Source organism: Condylura cristata, unplaced genomic scaffold (genome assembly GCF_000260355.1).
Source record: "Condylura cristata isolate star-nosed mole 26May11 unplaced genomic scaffold, ConCri1.0 scaffold00018, whole genome shotgun sequence".
Classification (NCBI taxonomy): domain Eukaryota; kingdom Metazoa; phylum Chordata; class Mammalia; order Eulipotyphla; family Talpidae; genus Condylura; species Condylura cristata.
In genome coordinates, this window is record NW_004567119.1 from 14,198,339 (window position 1) to 14,213,748 (window position 15,410).

At 41.5% G+C, this 15,410-nt stretch overlaps 1 protein-coding gene across 2 annotated transcripts in view; it reads right to left on the bottom strand.

The window, feature by feature from the left end:
* PDGFC (platelet derived growth factor C) overlaps positions 1 to 15,403 on the bottom strand; it is a 146,917-nt gene extending 131,514 nt beyond the window's left edge. For both annotated transcript variants that reach the window (XM_004685349.1, XM_004685350.1), the window contains exon 1: positions 14,785 to 15,403. In XM_004685349.1, coding sequence (XP_004685406.1) covers positions 14,785 to 14,902 — 118 coding nt within the window. In that variant the 5' untranslated portion in view covers positions 14,903 to 15,403. The remainder of the gene's footprint in view (positions 1 to 14,784) is intronic.
* Between the last annotated feature and the right edge of the window lie 7 nt (positions 15,404 to 15,410).

Consider the following 15,410-nt stretch of genomic DNA (forward strand, 5'->3'; position numbering starts at 1 on the left):
GTCTGGTCCTTAAGCCAGCAACTCTGGCACTGCCTTGGAACTTGCTGAAAGCCCACCCACAGCCTATAAAATCAGAATCAGCATTATGATCTGAAGTCTGCGTAGTGCTGATCCAAGCTGACAGGAATGAACAGAACCAGAGCTCTTTTCCAGAAGATTATCTGACATCACCTCCTACATGTGATGGGTAGGAGGGACGGGGCATGGATGGAAAGCTTAGGTGTAGAGGAAATAGCAGGATACTTTTACCACCATTTAGGTAACCAGAACCTAATTTGGGATGATGACAGGGAGAGTGCAGGAATTGCAACTATAAATATGATTACTTCAGATAAAAAGAGAAATAAATTTTAATATTCAGCCATGGTTTTGACAATAATTGTGTAGTTGCTGAATCTACCATATTACACATTTTAAACTTTTGTGAAGGAATATCATTTTAGCAGAACAATACCTATGAAGCTTGTGTTCTCAAATCTGGTGCTCTAAAATCAATCCCAACCATGATAAATAGGGAGTTCTCTTAATGAGCATAATTTGATATGAAGATGAAGGGGAGATAGAAACAGACTAGGTATCAGGACACTAAAGAGAGAGTAAGTGAACCAAGATAACACCCCGGAGCTTCTCTCTGAATACTGAACCCGTCAGACACCAAGCTCCTGCCCCCTGGCCCACCTCCTCTGCCATACTGCCTTCCACTCACAAGCAGGCCTGGGTAGAGAGCAAGAAGTCTAAGGCTGCTACATTTGCAGTTTTGTTTTTCCAACTACCCTGGCCATCGTATTTCCAAATCCTGAGTGACGCGACTCTAGAACTCTGTGTCTCCCAAGAGTGAGTTGAAAAGCCATGAGCTTGCAGGAACATTCTTCCGAGGATAGGGAGATATTTCCTCTGCTCAATAAAATGTAGGAGTAACAAAAATAAAGTCGCATTTTGATCATAACCCAAAGGGCATGGATATTCAACAAACTACTTAGTTCCCTCTACATGCTGTCAATGATCACAGGAACAAAGGCTCCCCCGCCACCTACACAGAAAGTAGCCCTTTGGGGATTGTGGGGTCTGCACACCCAGATATATGCTTCTAAGCAAACCTCTTCTAGACCTTCAACCCACGCTCAGCAAGTTTCGATGTGGGCTTAAAATATCACAACACTATGTATGTAGTGCTTGCAAGTGATGGCAGAGCTTCCCCAGCCAGGAACCCAGAGGCCCATAGTGTTCCCAACGTTGGTGATTTCTGAAAACACACAGACATCAGTAACAGAAAATGAACATAAAGCAGTCTTCTAATTTAAATTTCCAGGGCTCTTTCCTACACTTCTAAAACTTTTAAAATAGGGGGTAAAAGTCATTACTAATTCTGGTTAGATGTGTCTTTAAAATACACGATTCCACCTTGTCACTCCCTCCTCTACTTTGCCTACCAAGCCCCCTCTTTCCCACTTCTTATTTCAAAACTTAACATCCCCAATCTATCCAAATGGGCTGACCAAGCAAAAATACTCACTCTTATTACCTTTTTCTCATATTATTTGCACTTCCATTTTAAACATTTGGCTAGGCTAAGACATTATTCTGGAGATTCTTCCAGCTCTTCTGCTTGGGGATCTGTTTAAACTGCTCTTGCACCAGCCAGCTCACTTCCTCCTAAACTCAAACTTTTACTCTTTTTCTAGGTACATTGAGCTTCATTGTAACAGCTGGACATTTTGCCCAACATTCTACAGTGACTTTCACCTGTGTTCCTTTAACCAATGCACCAGATCTTTCCAGTCCAGAAGTCTTAATTCTTGTCACATACTTAACAATCTCCTCTCCCCTTGATCTCTTACAAACCCACCAAACAAGTAAACAAAATGTGTTCCTCTCCTCTAAAGTTTAAAAAACGGATGTCTGGCTTCTTCACTTTATTATGTAATCACTTTCCCTTTCACTTCTATATATTAACCTGAAGGACCTTTCGATTTTAGTTTTTGTCAGTGTTCAAAACTCAGCCTATTTAGTTAATGGTCCTTATTTCCTTAAGTCTGCTGAATTTTACACAGTAGATCAGTTTCTTTGGCTTTCATTTCTCTTCTTTTCACCTTCTTCTACCTGCCTTCCCAGCCATAGTGTTTATGCTCTCTCCCCTCCCCTCTCCCTCTCTCTCTCTTTCTTTTCCCCTTTTACTCTCTCCCTCACTGCCTCTTCCTCACTGTTTTAGACCACAAATGTGGGGTTTCCTTTTCCTTCAACTTCTTCCTTCATTTCTGAGCAAGCTTTGTCTCTTTCTGCCACACACCATGAGGAATCACACTTGGTTCACAATGTAGCTGCCTGAATTACTGGGGTCGGAGGGCTCATAACAGGATTCACAGTGAAGATGTGCTATCAGCTATTCAAATTTAGTAACACACCAACACTTCTCCTTTTTGTGCCTATCTCTGAGGTTGGGCCCATTAAACCTGCTTCTGGGGCCTCCGTCAAAACAGACTAAACATTAAGCTGCACCGCCTGCCACATCTCCTTACTCTGCCTACTGCTTACCAGGTCCCCTTTGCTGTGCTTCCCTCTGCCCTATTCCCCACGGTGAACAAGCCATTGATCTTCATCTTTAGGCCCCTGCGTTCAGAATATTCCTCTCCCTTGACAACTTTCCTAAACCTATTCTAATGGCTCTGCCACTCATGATCTTGCCTTTCTTTGAATTCTTGCAACTGCACTGTGGCAGCCCCGACTCTCAGCTCTCTGCTGTAAACTAACTGAAGGTGGAGATAAGTCCAATTCAATGGCTCCATGAGATCTCATAGTTTCAGGTAGTGGGAACTCATGTCCTCCCTACTCTACACATCAGACATCTACAAGTTCAGAGAGTTTTCATCGAAATCGTTCACAAATACTCAGACCTCTGTGCTCTGCCATAGAAGTAAATGGGTAACTAAGGCAAAGAAGAGGTGAATTGTTTCCAAGATCACAGAGACTCCGATTTAAAGGCAGATCTTGGGCTTTTCATAACTTAAGGCCATCTAGCTCTAAGTTACTCATTAAAGGGAAAAAAAGAAAATAGCAAGTCACACATTACACAGAATGGGTAACTATAATATCCACCATTGTTCGTTGTTTTTTAGGCCTGTGGAGCTGGAGCAGTTATTTCCGCTGCCAAACTTACAGCAGTAACACTTGAAAGTTGCCAGTATGGTATGATGCCATCAGTTTTTAAAACTTAGAAAGGCTCATTGATTTTTACTGAGGGTTTCTTACACAATCCACTTCCTTTAAGGCCAAGTGAGCCAACCCTCATTGAGAGAAGTTACAGAATGAATAAATGTTATGGTATCAACATAGAAATTATTTCGTTTCCTTTCCTCACTTCAATTTCCAAATTTATTTCTGGCTTCCACAACCACTAGTCATCAACACCAATGCACATTCTTATATTCCCTCCCACCTCCCCTTTATTGGATCATTCTGGCAAAACCCTCATACCAATTTCAGAGGAAGTAAATTAATATCCTGCATTAAAGGGCTCTCTAAAGTAAGACAAATTGGGATAAGACTTCTTACCTATATCTCCAGAAAGACAAATGAATGCCACGGTAGGTTGGTTATAATAGCGGTTTTATTAAAAGACTGGCAGAGTTACAGTAACTGTAAATCATAACTGTTGTTGGATTTCGACTTTACATAGTTGTAGTTATGAGTCTACTCTTGTAAGCCAGAACAATTATTTCACAATTAGTTTAGGCATGTCTGGGCCCAGAAGGAAAATTTCAATTTCAATCATCTTATTTTCCTTGAACAGAACCCAGTGCTACCAAAATTCAGGTCAATTCAACTTTCACACATGGGTTCCAACCATTTTCCAAAGTTGAAGAAACTCGTAAAGGCAAATGCACAAAGTTGTAAACATACTGCAAACTGTAGTGTAAAATATCAGCAAGTTCCTATGCACTAAAGAAAAAACATACAAACAAACAAACATGCTCAAAACTCCATCTACAGGGGAGCACGTGGTCACAGTCCTATAAACATAAGGCACATCCCTGAATCTGGACTGCAAATCTATCACTTAAACATCTAGTAAATGACCCAATTTGTTTACATGGCCCTGTACCTTTTTATGGCCTTTCCATAAAGAAGTTATTACATCCATTCCCTTTATTTTGTTTAAGAGTGTTTGAATGAGCCCCAGAACCACAAGCCAGTTAAACAAGCTCTCCTTAGATGGACGTGGGCCTCATATAATTCACCACTACCGGGGAAAGATTCAAAACAATGTTTGTCGTTTGGAAACACCACACATTCCCACACACCAAAAGTATTTCCTGTGCTTTATGCAGTTTTAAATGTTCAGCAGATATATTAAATAAGTCCTATTTTCCATTTTTCCAAGTAAAACTGTGGCATTTGCACTTCTTCCAGAAGATTTGCACCTCAGAGTGTTTTGCTATGGTAGGTTGGTCATTCTGAAATGAATGCAAACGAAGATTGCAAGGAAAATGTGAAAGCCAGACATCCTAATTGATTTCCTAGGATGTAAATGTTAGTTCTAAAAGGAAACCATTTTAAAGCAGTTAGTTTAATGGGGTGCCCAACTGATGCCTATTAAAAGTTATCGGAACAGATTAAAGATACATTTTCTACCATGAAGAAAAACATTTTTTTTTAAAATAAGCCTACAGATTGTTTAATTCCTAATTTAACATTCTTAATCATGTTTTTAAACCTCAAATCTGCAGATGTTCTCAAGAAAACACAGATTAAAAACTTTTTTTCAAGGGCTAGATGTGTCAGTTTGGTCTGTAGATGCTCAACTTCTCTCAATCTTCTGATCAGCTTTTGACCTGGGAAACACCTTCTCTTTCTAGATTTGAGTTTTCTAGAAACAGTCCAAAAAAAGTGAAGATACTGTTGACCCCCACCATACATATGGATAATACATAGAAAAATGCATCTGAAACTATAAAAAGATAGGTATGCTAAGAAGTCTAGTCTTTGGTAGCTAGGATTCACTTTTATGTAGACCTCCAGAAACAGAAGGCGTTTCGTTATACATAAAAGTAAAGGCAATAACAAAATGCATATTAAAGAGACATGGTGGTTATTTATTTGGAAACAGCCCCCCAAAACCCTTTTCTTACCTACAACATCAGCATGTTTCCAGCACAAAATGTCTCTGCCTCCAAGACTGCCCTTCTCGGGTTCCAGATCTGGAGCTCCGCTTTTCAGACAAGCCCCATCAGACTTTTCCATGTTCCTGAAGTGCTCATGTATCTGTCTGTCCTTTGAATGGGTGATCTGCTGGCATATCACATTCTAGAATGGTGTCCTAAGTTACTTCCACAGAACACTTTGAAAATGCTGAATGTTTTGTGTTTTACCTGACTTCTGAAGTCATTTGTACCCAGACAGGTAAATCAGATCTCACATTTACAATCTGATAAGTCAGAAATGAGCACCACTTACTTCCTTTGTCCAAATTCAGTACGAAATTTCTAGTAAGAAACAGAATATTTCTTTCTAATTTGTGCACCTCTTAATCACAACTTAAGCAAATGTTCTTTTTTCGTCTACTGATTTTAAACATTGCCTACTGCCATAGGAACAGAAATTATAATGCTTTAATGACTCCCAATTTGCATATCTAATCACCTCAGATGAAGAATGTGTGTGGCAGTATGGGAAAGGAGCTAGGATTTATTCCTCAGTCGAAAAGAGGGGAAAAAAAGATAAATAACATGACTCTTTAAAAGACAGATGTCCTTATAAATACCCAGCAAAAATAACTGGCAGAAACATGAGATAAGTACCCCACGTAAGTCCAACTTCTGTTGTTAATAGTTTGTGATCTGTGGAGTGACTCAAAAGACAGGTGCAGAGGCCAGCTGGGCAGATTTAAGCACAGAAGCCTATATCCATCCTGCAAATACTGAAAAGCTTAAAATAGTACCCACTCATGAACAAGGCTTTCCTAGAATGCAAATAGAATAGCTTCAAAAAAATAATAAAAAGTATGGCATCTATAGAACAGCTCATTCATTTCAAATGCTTAAATACCTCAGACTATATCCAGCATTGTGTACAAGGGAACAGAATGAACCTCCCCAGAGAAATGATGCAGTTACTCAATGCAGAGAAACCTCCAAGGCATTCATTTTCCACCAAACGTGAAATCTTCCCCCTTGAAAGTGTTAAGGCTGTTTTCTTTGCTTCTTGTAGTGGAATAGCTTCATTACACTAATTCATTCTGCTGGAAGCTGCTCCCTTTTATCACCATCTCCTGATCCCTCACCCAGCCTCATTCTGCATGCCATCCATTTTGTGAATGAAGTGTGAAACGAGCTCTTTGTTTACATAAAGAAGGCAATCCAGAGCAGTGTGGACACAGGCTTAGCTTACTTGAGTGCAGCTGAGGCTGTGCAGCCTGCAGTCTCATCAGCTCAGAGCTTCCAAACATGCCTAATGGCGGGAGAAAATTCCAACAATAAGTAGCTAAGGCTACACACCAAAGCAGAACCTACTACTCTAGAGCTGTTTAGAAAAGAAGGGCTTTTGACTAAGTCCAAAACAGAGAGAACCCTTCCTTGTGATGCTTACTAATTGCCAACTCACCACAAACAGCATCAGGGACTCTCAGTACTCGCACACCCAGGACGCCTCTCCACATGCTTCCCTGCCTCACACTCAACACTATATCCTCCTTGTCTCTCACTGGATATGACGTGCTGTGTCTCTGTCCTTTTGGCCTCCATGCCCTCTGTCCCGAACCTTTCTTTCATTTCACTCTCAGATCCTCTCCCTCTTTCACCAAACCATTTGCCTTTCACCTCCTCTCTGGAAAATTTTCTCCTTGTCCCTCTTTTCCAGGTAGAATCAACCAGTTAGTCAATCAACAGTGAGTGCTCAGTCTACACAGCACATTTGAAGGGAAGCCCTCTGTGCTCTTCAAGCACAGACCAGACAGACTTGAAGTGAAAGCAGGACCTGCCGTCCTTCCTGGAAAGAACTTCTCAAGGACAGATTCTGCATCATATTCTTTGTGGACATGACATCCAGAGCAGAGCTTAGCCAAGAGCACATGCTCATAAATATTTGCCAAATAAAAACAATCTTCTAATAAAACTTTAGACGGTTTAACTCATAAGGAAGAGGCACGTGGCTCTGAGTGCTGGCTTGGAGTCAGACCCGGGTCTAACCGCTGACCAGCTGCAGGACCTCGGCTAAGCTACTGAGCCAGAGAAGCCTGGATGGTTTGCTAATACCTGGGGTGGCTATAAAGATGAACTGCACACTGTCTGTGAACACTGAACCCAAGGAGGAGGCCGAACAGGCACTTCAGCCAGTCACTGGTAACACCCCCAGGATGTGTTCTCCTCGCCGGTGTGGCCCCATAAAATTTCCACTACCAAGTCACCCGTGAACCATCACCAAAAATTGTACAAAAATGAATAGCGATGTAAGCTATATAAAGGAATAAAAAATAGAGAAATAAAAAAATAAAAGACCTCCCAGGAACTCTTTAGACCCAACCAGCCACCCCCAAAGTCTACCCATCCAGGAACCCCAACTGGGGCCCTGCTAACCCTAGCTGGTTTCTTTTCAGTGTACACAGATATCTCTGCCCTTGCGCTCACCATCAATGTGTCCAGCTACTTGGTTTCCAGTCCTCTGCAATACACACGTCTATCCGTGGATTGAAATATGGGTCATTTACGAGTCGATAGGGTAAAGATCAAGTACCGAAAAATCCTTTGAAAGAAAAAAATAGGAATTAAATATAACAGCAAGAAAGCGAAATGCGTAGAGCCAACCTGCAAAGATAGCTTGGTTTAGAAACAGGCAAATGTCCAGGAAAAAGATTGCTCAGACAAGAGTCCTGGAAAGAGCTACTTCAAGATGCCACATGAAGTCTAGTGTGAAATCAGGTAACAGATAAAACTCCTATACCCAATTCAAAGTCTAGTCTCATGAAGTAAAAGGTGTCAGAAAAAAAAAATGCTACCAAAAAAAAAAAAAAAATCACTCTAATAACTTGACTTCCAATTCCAAGATAAATGTAATCAGTATAACTCATCCTTCTAATGCCTAGCTGTTTTGTTCTCAGGTTTAGGAAGTTTGCAAACAAAAATGTTCAAAAAAATGTTAAACTAATCCTCTTTTAGGTGAACCAATCAAGCCCAAGCTAAACATTTATTTCCTAATGCTCATGACTTTAAAGAGACATTTGAATCTCCAAGTGGAAGAGTCTAGGTAATATAATAAAAGTTAAAGCTACTCATTAAAGATATTTCAAAACAATAGCAGGTTGTGCTTTTTAGAGCTCATTGAGTTTATTTATTTCTGTGGCATTTATTAGTTTTTTAAAAAACCTCCCTTGTAGAATCAAGTATTCCAATTTTAACTATTCTTCTTATTATCATTAGTTAATAAACCCAAATATTGAAATAAACATTGTTCATCTATGGACGTGGTAGACCAACTCAAATAAAATCCCAACATGAACAGTAACAATTTAAATGTTAGCATTCCAAGTCATTTGCCAAATTATCAGATTTCTATTCCAACAGATCCATAACAGATCATCTGTGGTATTTAATTAATATGATTCTTCTGAGATTGTTTTCCTTCATGTTCTTTTAAACCATGTTTGAGCATCAAAGGTATCCCACCTCTCCTCACAGCCCTAACATAAAACAACTAAATTGTAAAGAAATGTTTTCATACAAAGCATAGATATTTCAAAAATAGAATTCCATTTGCCAAATTGGTTCTCACATAAGGAAATTCCATCACTACACTGCAACACTGTTCTACTCAACATTCACAGTGACCTGGACAGTCACTTCAGTCTCCTCAGCCTCACGTTACACGTCAGTGAGGATAGGCTCTTGGGCTCCTTCCAGTCCTAGCATTCCACACACCATATTTACTGCTGATTTGTAGCCTGAGTGAGTTACATGAGCCAAAAGCTGATCTAACAGGCAAACCGGCCATTCAAATTACACCATTCCTAAGAATGCCTGATCCACCTGACATGAGAACTCTGTTCCAGAATACACAAGAGCATGGGGAGCAATCCACATTTCAGAGAATTAGCATCGTGCTGGTAAAACCCACCCCTGTGCTTGGTGCGGCCTCTCCTTGGAACCTGCTATATTTATCAAGATTATAAGATAGTTCTCTGATATCCCACCCCTCAATCACAATCAACAAACAAGACTCTTTCTGTGAGAAAAGTCAAAACAATGTGGCTGACCTAAGAACAAAAAGATATACTGCAAGGGGCTTGCTATTCTTGCCAACACTATTCTAGTAAAGCACCAGAATCATACCACAATTATTCATCAGACAAACACTATCTACAGTCGTCGAGTTCTGGGTCGAGGGCTCTTGTGGAGAGCAAGTCAAACAAGGTCCATGCTCTCAAGGAACTTACACTGTATGCTAGTGGTGACTGGGGTAGCTTCATACTTAACTAATTAACAAGAAGTACAATCTCAAGAGTGGCAGATGCTAGACAGCCAACTCACTTTGATGTGATCGTGAGGAGTGGCTAGTTGAGACTCTGGTTGGGAAGATATGGTCGGGAAGGTTAGCCATGTATTCTAGAAGACAGGAAGGGCCTAGAGTTGTTCAGAGAAGCAGAAACAACCAACTATGGGTGTCTGTACCCTTCTCCCGTTCATCTCCCATGCACCAACCCTTGGAGAGCAGGAGAAAAAAAAAAGAGTGGCAAGAAGGAGATCTGGAAGAAGCCACCTTCTTCCTGACCTCAGGTCCTCTAAGTCATGCGTTGGCCTGTGGTGCAAGTAGCAGGGAGAAGAGACGGCAGTTTGAACTGCAATATAAGCTGCTGGTCCCCAGCTAACAGTGTCAGCACGTTTAAGAATCAGGGCGATGGGCATACTGGTCAGTCAGGTAGGAGCCCGGCAATCCTGAGGTGCCAAGCACTACCCCCGTACCTTCTGTTTCCTAGAGAATTCATTTGTCCTGGAGGGGTGGCACCAGTTCCTTCCCCAAACACTTGGAATATTCCACTATTTTAATAATTAGTATGGTAGAGCTGGTGCACACCAACTGAAAATCAACCGCTAGAGTTGTCTGCAGTAGAGAGGAATGGGGACGCTGATTTAAAAAAAAAGCACAGTTGGAGCAGTGGGAGAGAAAAAAATACACAGGACTAGTAAATGAATAAAATAAAAATTGCATGCCATCTGTAGAGATATTCAGACTATGTATAATGCTTTTGGGTACAACCATCAGAAATATCAAAATTAGTACATGCAAGGACTTATACCAAGGCCTCTACCAATTTGGTTGCCACAAAGAGAAACTAGTGGGGAACATCTTACTGGCATGAGAAACAATTCGCGAGGGAGGCAGCAGTGCAATGCACATCACATTGTGGAAGCCATCCTTCAATTATTTCTTACTTACTACATATTACATTATCATTAAAAATCTGTTTCCGGCCCTTCCTGGTGGTGCAGCGGGTTAAAGCACTGCACTAAAAAGCTTAAGCCAACTATACATGAGTTCGATCCCGCCTGCCCCAGAGGAGATCCACATGGTGTGGCAGACCTCTCCTGACCCGCCCTCAGCAATGTACTTCGTCAATCTGCCTGTTCTACTCCCCACTCTGTCCCTGGTGAATCTTTTCACCCTCTGCATCTCTGGCCTGTACCCCAGTTCTGTATGCATAAATAAATAAATCTTTGAAAAAAAAAATCTGTTTCCACAAAGAGCGTGCTAGTTTGTAGATCATACAGAATTTTAGCACTACAAAAGTTAAAAATTCAGGCAGTAGAAAACAGAAAGTTACTTCAGAAGTATGTTTTAGGGAAGATAAAATAAGAGTAGACAGAGAGCATGGCAGCTGTGTCTGAGACAGAAGCCTACAGAATGATACCTTCGAAGACCGGATCCTACTATCTATTTACAATTATTTAACAAAGGATCTACTACTGACGTTAGTGAATCTTCCTACAGATCTTTATATTTTCTGAATACCATTAGAGGTAAATACAAAGTATACGTGGTTACATGTGCACAGTAACAGTGCGTAGGGGAGAAAAAAGTTACCCTAACATAGAATGAGGCCTTGTCACCTTTTGTGAAGAAAAATATTCACCATTACATAATGCCACTTTACTTATTCAACTTCCTCAGCTGTCTCAAACAGAGCAGAGAACCAGGAGGAAGTTTAAGAAAAAGTCTATAAACAACAAAAATGAATGTCTACAAAGGTCATGAACTACAACTTATAGACAAACCCAGAGGAAAGCCCCTTTTAGTCCTCCGACAGCCTATTTACTTCTGGGCACTATTTTAAGAACTGTGATGATCTGTTTTTCAATAATGCTTTGAAGCTGCCACCTAAAAGCAGTGTGTATGTGTGTCTGGGGGGAGGGGGAGGGTATAGTTTTGTTACACAAGGCCCACAAGCAGTAAGTGGACGCAGGAGAATGCTGGCATTAAAAAAAAAGGAGCCAGAAAAGCCATAAACTCAAGAGACATATATTCAGGGGACTATTTGTCCCAAAAGTATATGGCCGCATAGGCCACAAAGTGCTTGAGGAAAAGAGTACATAAAAAATATGATGTTCATGAGGATAACCTCGGCTAACAGAGGCCTATGCCACATGTCCACTGAAAATGAGAACACTAAGAAGTGAGTTTCAGGCTTATAGTTAATTTAAAATCATTCAGCAATGAAGTAGGATAGATGAAGACTCCTCCACCAACTGGAGTGAGTGGTGTCTACTTGAGCTCTAGGCAACTGTGATTCCTGCTATGCCTCTGATGTGCCATCCCAGAATGTAGTTATTTCTAGCAGGCATTCTCCTTAAAATCAAATAAACATAGAAAATAGTAATTTTTTCTCCCAGAGTCATACAGAAAGCATGGACCAGAAATCCTTCATAAGTCAGTTTTCTTGTCATTTATCTCCTTCCTTACATTAAACCTGGGGGTGCTAGTTTTTATGTGAGACTTCAGGGTTAAAAATTGGCTTAAGAATGAATGACACAGAGATAATTTAAAATATTGGAGAGTAAAATTATTAACAATAAAGTGGCATAAGTTGTAAAGCAAAGGTATTAACTTAAAAATTAGGAAGTAATAGAGTAAATAACACTGTTCCCTGGAAACTAAGTTTGGCTCTAGAGATCAATTTCCGTTAATAACACCTCTTAAGACACCAAGTTAATATTGAAACTGAGCAGAGCAGGGGATTTGATTGAGTCAACACCACTGAAGACTTTGGAATATTCTAAGAAAGAGAGTCATTGGGGAGGGGGCCTTGAGATCGAAGTGAACTCCTCCAGTCACAATAAATCAATTCGGATATTTCAGATTTAGCACGTAGAAGACCTTTCACAAAATGATGCAATGCTGAACTGGTTAATGACATTGTCTATGTAGCATCCACAGGGCATTGTGTACTTGCAGGCAACAATCTCAATGGAGAAGAGCATGAGGGCAACCCAAAATCAATTGTAACTCAAAATGAAGGCAAAACATAAACATGAGAGGGGATAGAAAATTAGAGGGTCAAAAAAAGTAAGAAGAGAAGTTGTTACAGCAAATATGCTCACATTCCAGAAGAATCCTCTTCAGCACCTACCTGTTATCCTCAAATGTTGGAGCCTTGAAACATAAAAATCAACCTGAGCATGTGCAAGAAAATAGCTCTATATTGCCCCCTAGTGCTGATAAATTCAACTTTGCCTTATACTAAAAAAACTGCAAGGTGAGTAGTTCCTCTACCTCTATTTTCTTCCTGCTGCCAACCCTCCCAAGAGCTAAACATAGCCCAATCCTCTGCCCACAGATTAGGAAACAACCAGGCTATTTTTAACATCATGAATCTTAGGAATGGAAATGGCCCAGCCTCTGATGGCAACAGAACGTGTGTGTGTTGGTTCAATAAACTCACCTCTTCCCAGAGGGTGTGAACCTGTGCTGTAAAGTGACCAATGACCACATGTGAGCGCTGGGGCCGCTGCAAAAGAATGGTGCTATGTGGATCATAAGAAAGAAGGAACAACAAGGAGAGGACAATGAGACACCAGTAGCCAAGGAAATCATGAAGATGACAGATGCCAGGGCAGGCTTGATAAAACAGCTGTAGGAGAAATGATAGGGGATGGGAACAGGGAAACGCAGACAGAAACCAGGAATGTCATGCATGGTCATTTTGGAGATGCTTGTCTACTAAGTAGTATTTTGACCTGGACACTTATTTTACATGAGAAAGAACAAAGGTTGGTCTGATCTGTTTCCTTCCCAGGTACAGCTGGTGCTGTGGCTCCTTTGATCACTTTCCCCCAGCCTCCACAGCTCCTGTGATTAGAGATAGATCCCTAGGCTGCCCTTTGATCAGCAGCTCAAGCAGCTTGCAGGTGCCATGCGCCATCCTATTAGCAAGTGGTAAGAAGCATATACATGAATTTTGACTGATAAATGGGATACCATGCATTGCTGTGTATACAATTCCCCATACACAAATCCCAGGAATCCTCATTTTCTCTACTCTTGTACTTAACTTACTGTAATGTCTTAAAGGTGAAAACTTCACAGAGAGTTTAAGTTCAAGGTTGAAACTCTGAAACATCCCGCTTCATAAAGAATAAGTTATTATGACTTGAAAATAGAACCCACACCATTCTGATTTTCTAGGTAAGTTGCCTGTATTCACTTCGCCTGGCTCATGAAATGACAGATTTCTTGCATTCTGAATCAATGGCGCCCGGAACAGTAAAAACATGTACATTTCTTTTCAAATAACATTAAGATTCACCACTTGTAAACAGAGTATTTAATATTCCGATATTTTAGATGGCCTACATTAACATTGTGGTTTCATGTGCAGTATGAAATTCCTATTTACAAAGTTTTCTCAAAAATGACTTCATAATGGTAGATCAAGAGAAAAGGAGTTTAGAAATTGAATGATGTAAATCATATGGGGTTCAGAGGCTAAGCAAATTACACACCCTGAAGCTGCCCTGGCTTTATGAAAGGAGCCTTTCTCCAGCTTTGTGCAATCCCAGCCCAAGGGAACTTGCATCTGAGAGTTTTCTAAACATTTCAGGTACACTTGAAAGCTGAAAGTAATTCTCATTTCCTATGCAGGATTAAGTCGTTTCCAGCACACACAAAAATAGCAGTCATTCACTAACACATATAAAAACACAGCACCAGAAAGGTAAAGGCTTCAGAATACAAAGGCACATTAAAAAAAAAAAAAGTACAAGAAAAATACTTTTTTTTCATATTCCCTATAAAAAAATTCCACATGGTCTCTTGACATCTGTATTCCTATCTCCGTACTGATTAACTGATGCCTTTCCACCTACAGTGCGTCAATTAACACAGCTGAAACATTTCCTGTAGCAACCCCCTCAATTAAAAAAAAAATCTAAGTAAAGTCGAACATGCCAAGGGCCATTCACTTTTAAATCCGTTTTTGAAGGGAGTTCTTGAGCTTAAAAGGCAGGCAACGAGAAGTCCTACAGTGTGCGTTTGCACTGACGTTCACAATTGCTCCCAGAATGTCCTTTCTCTAGTAAAGGCTGCAGGGCACCCACGGTGCCCTGCGGGAGCTCAGGGCAACGCCAGAAGTTGCAAACTACACGTAACTCCCCAAAGCCCAAGCCAGTGAAAGCAGCGCGCCTCAGCTTGGATAGAGATGGTGGTGGCCCTGCAGGCTGGTGGACCTGAACAGCAACTCACAATGCCAACGTAACACGCACAGCGAGAAACAAGAAGGGGGGAGAAAGGGGTGGGAAGACTCACCGTTCTGTTCCTTGTTGCTGGAGAGCTGGAATTTACTACTCAGGTTGGACTCAGCCTGAGTCCCGTGTCTCTGGCCGGCCAGGGCAGATGTCAGCAGGAGAAGCCCGAACAGGAGCATTTGGCTGACGGGGTCGAGAGCTCACTCACGGCGGGCACTTTGCAAGCAGCGACTCCCGAGTCTCTTTCACCACCGCCAGGGGAAGGCTGCACTGGGGTGGAAGCGTCGAGCCTGCTCTGGCAGCAGAGAATCGCAGGGTAGTTTCCACATAATCCCATCCAAAACTTTTTCCTAGAGCCCTCTTCTGTGTCTCCAGTTTTTGAAAAGGATCAAAGCAAAACCTGGACCTGAACCAGTTTCCCAAGGTTTAAACAAATCCTAAGCTGTGCCGAAGTGGTGGGGGTGGGGGTGAAGGCGAGGGAGGAAAGAGGGGGTGGGGACGCGGGGCAGCCGGGAGAGCCGCGAGAAGTCACCAGCAAGTTGCAGGGAGCACCTGTCAGTTTGGGGGGCAGGACAGAGGCGAGAACTCCAGGGTCGCGCGAAGCCTGCCTCGCTGCCAAGTTGGCGGCCCAGCAGCTTCTGATCAATAACAAAGCTGCCAATAGATGCGACTCTCCGGGCGCCCCTC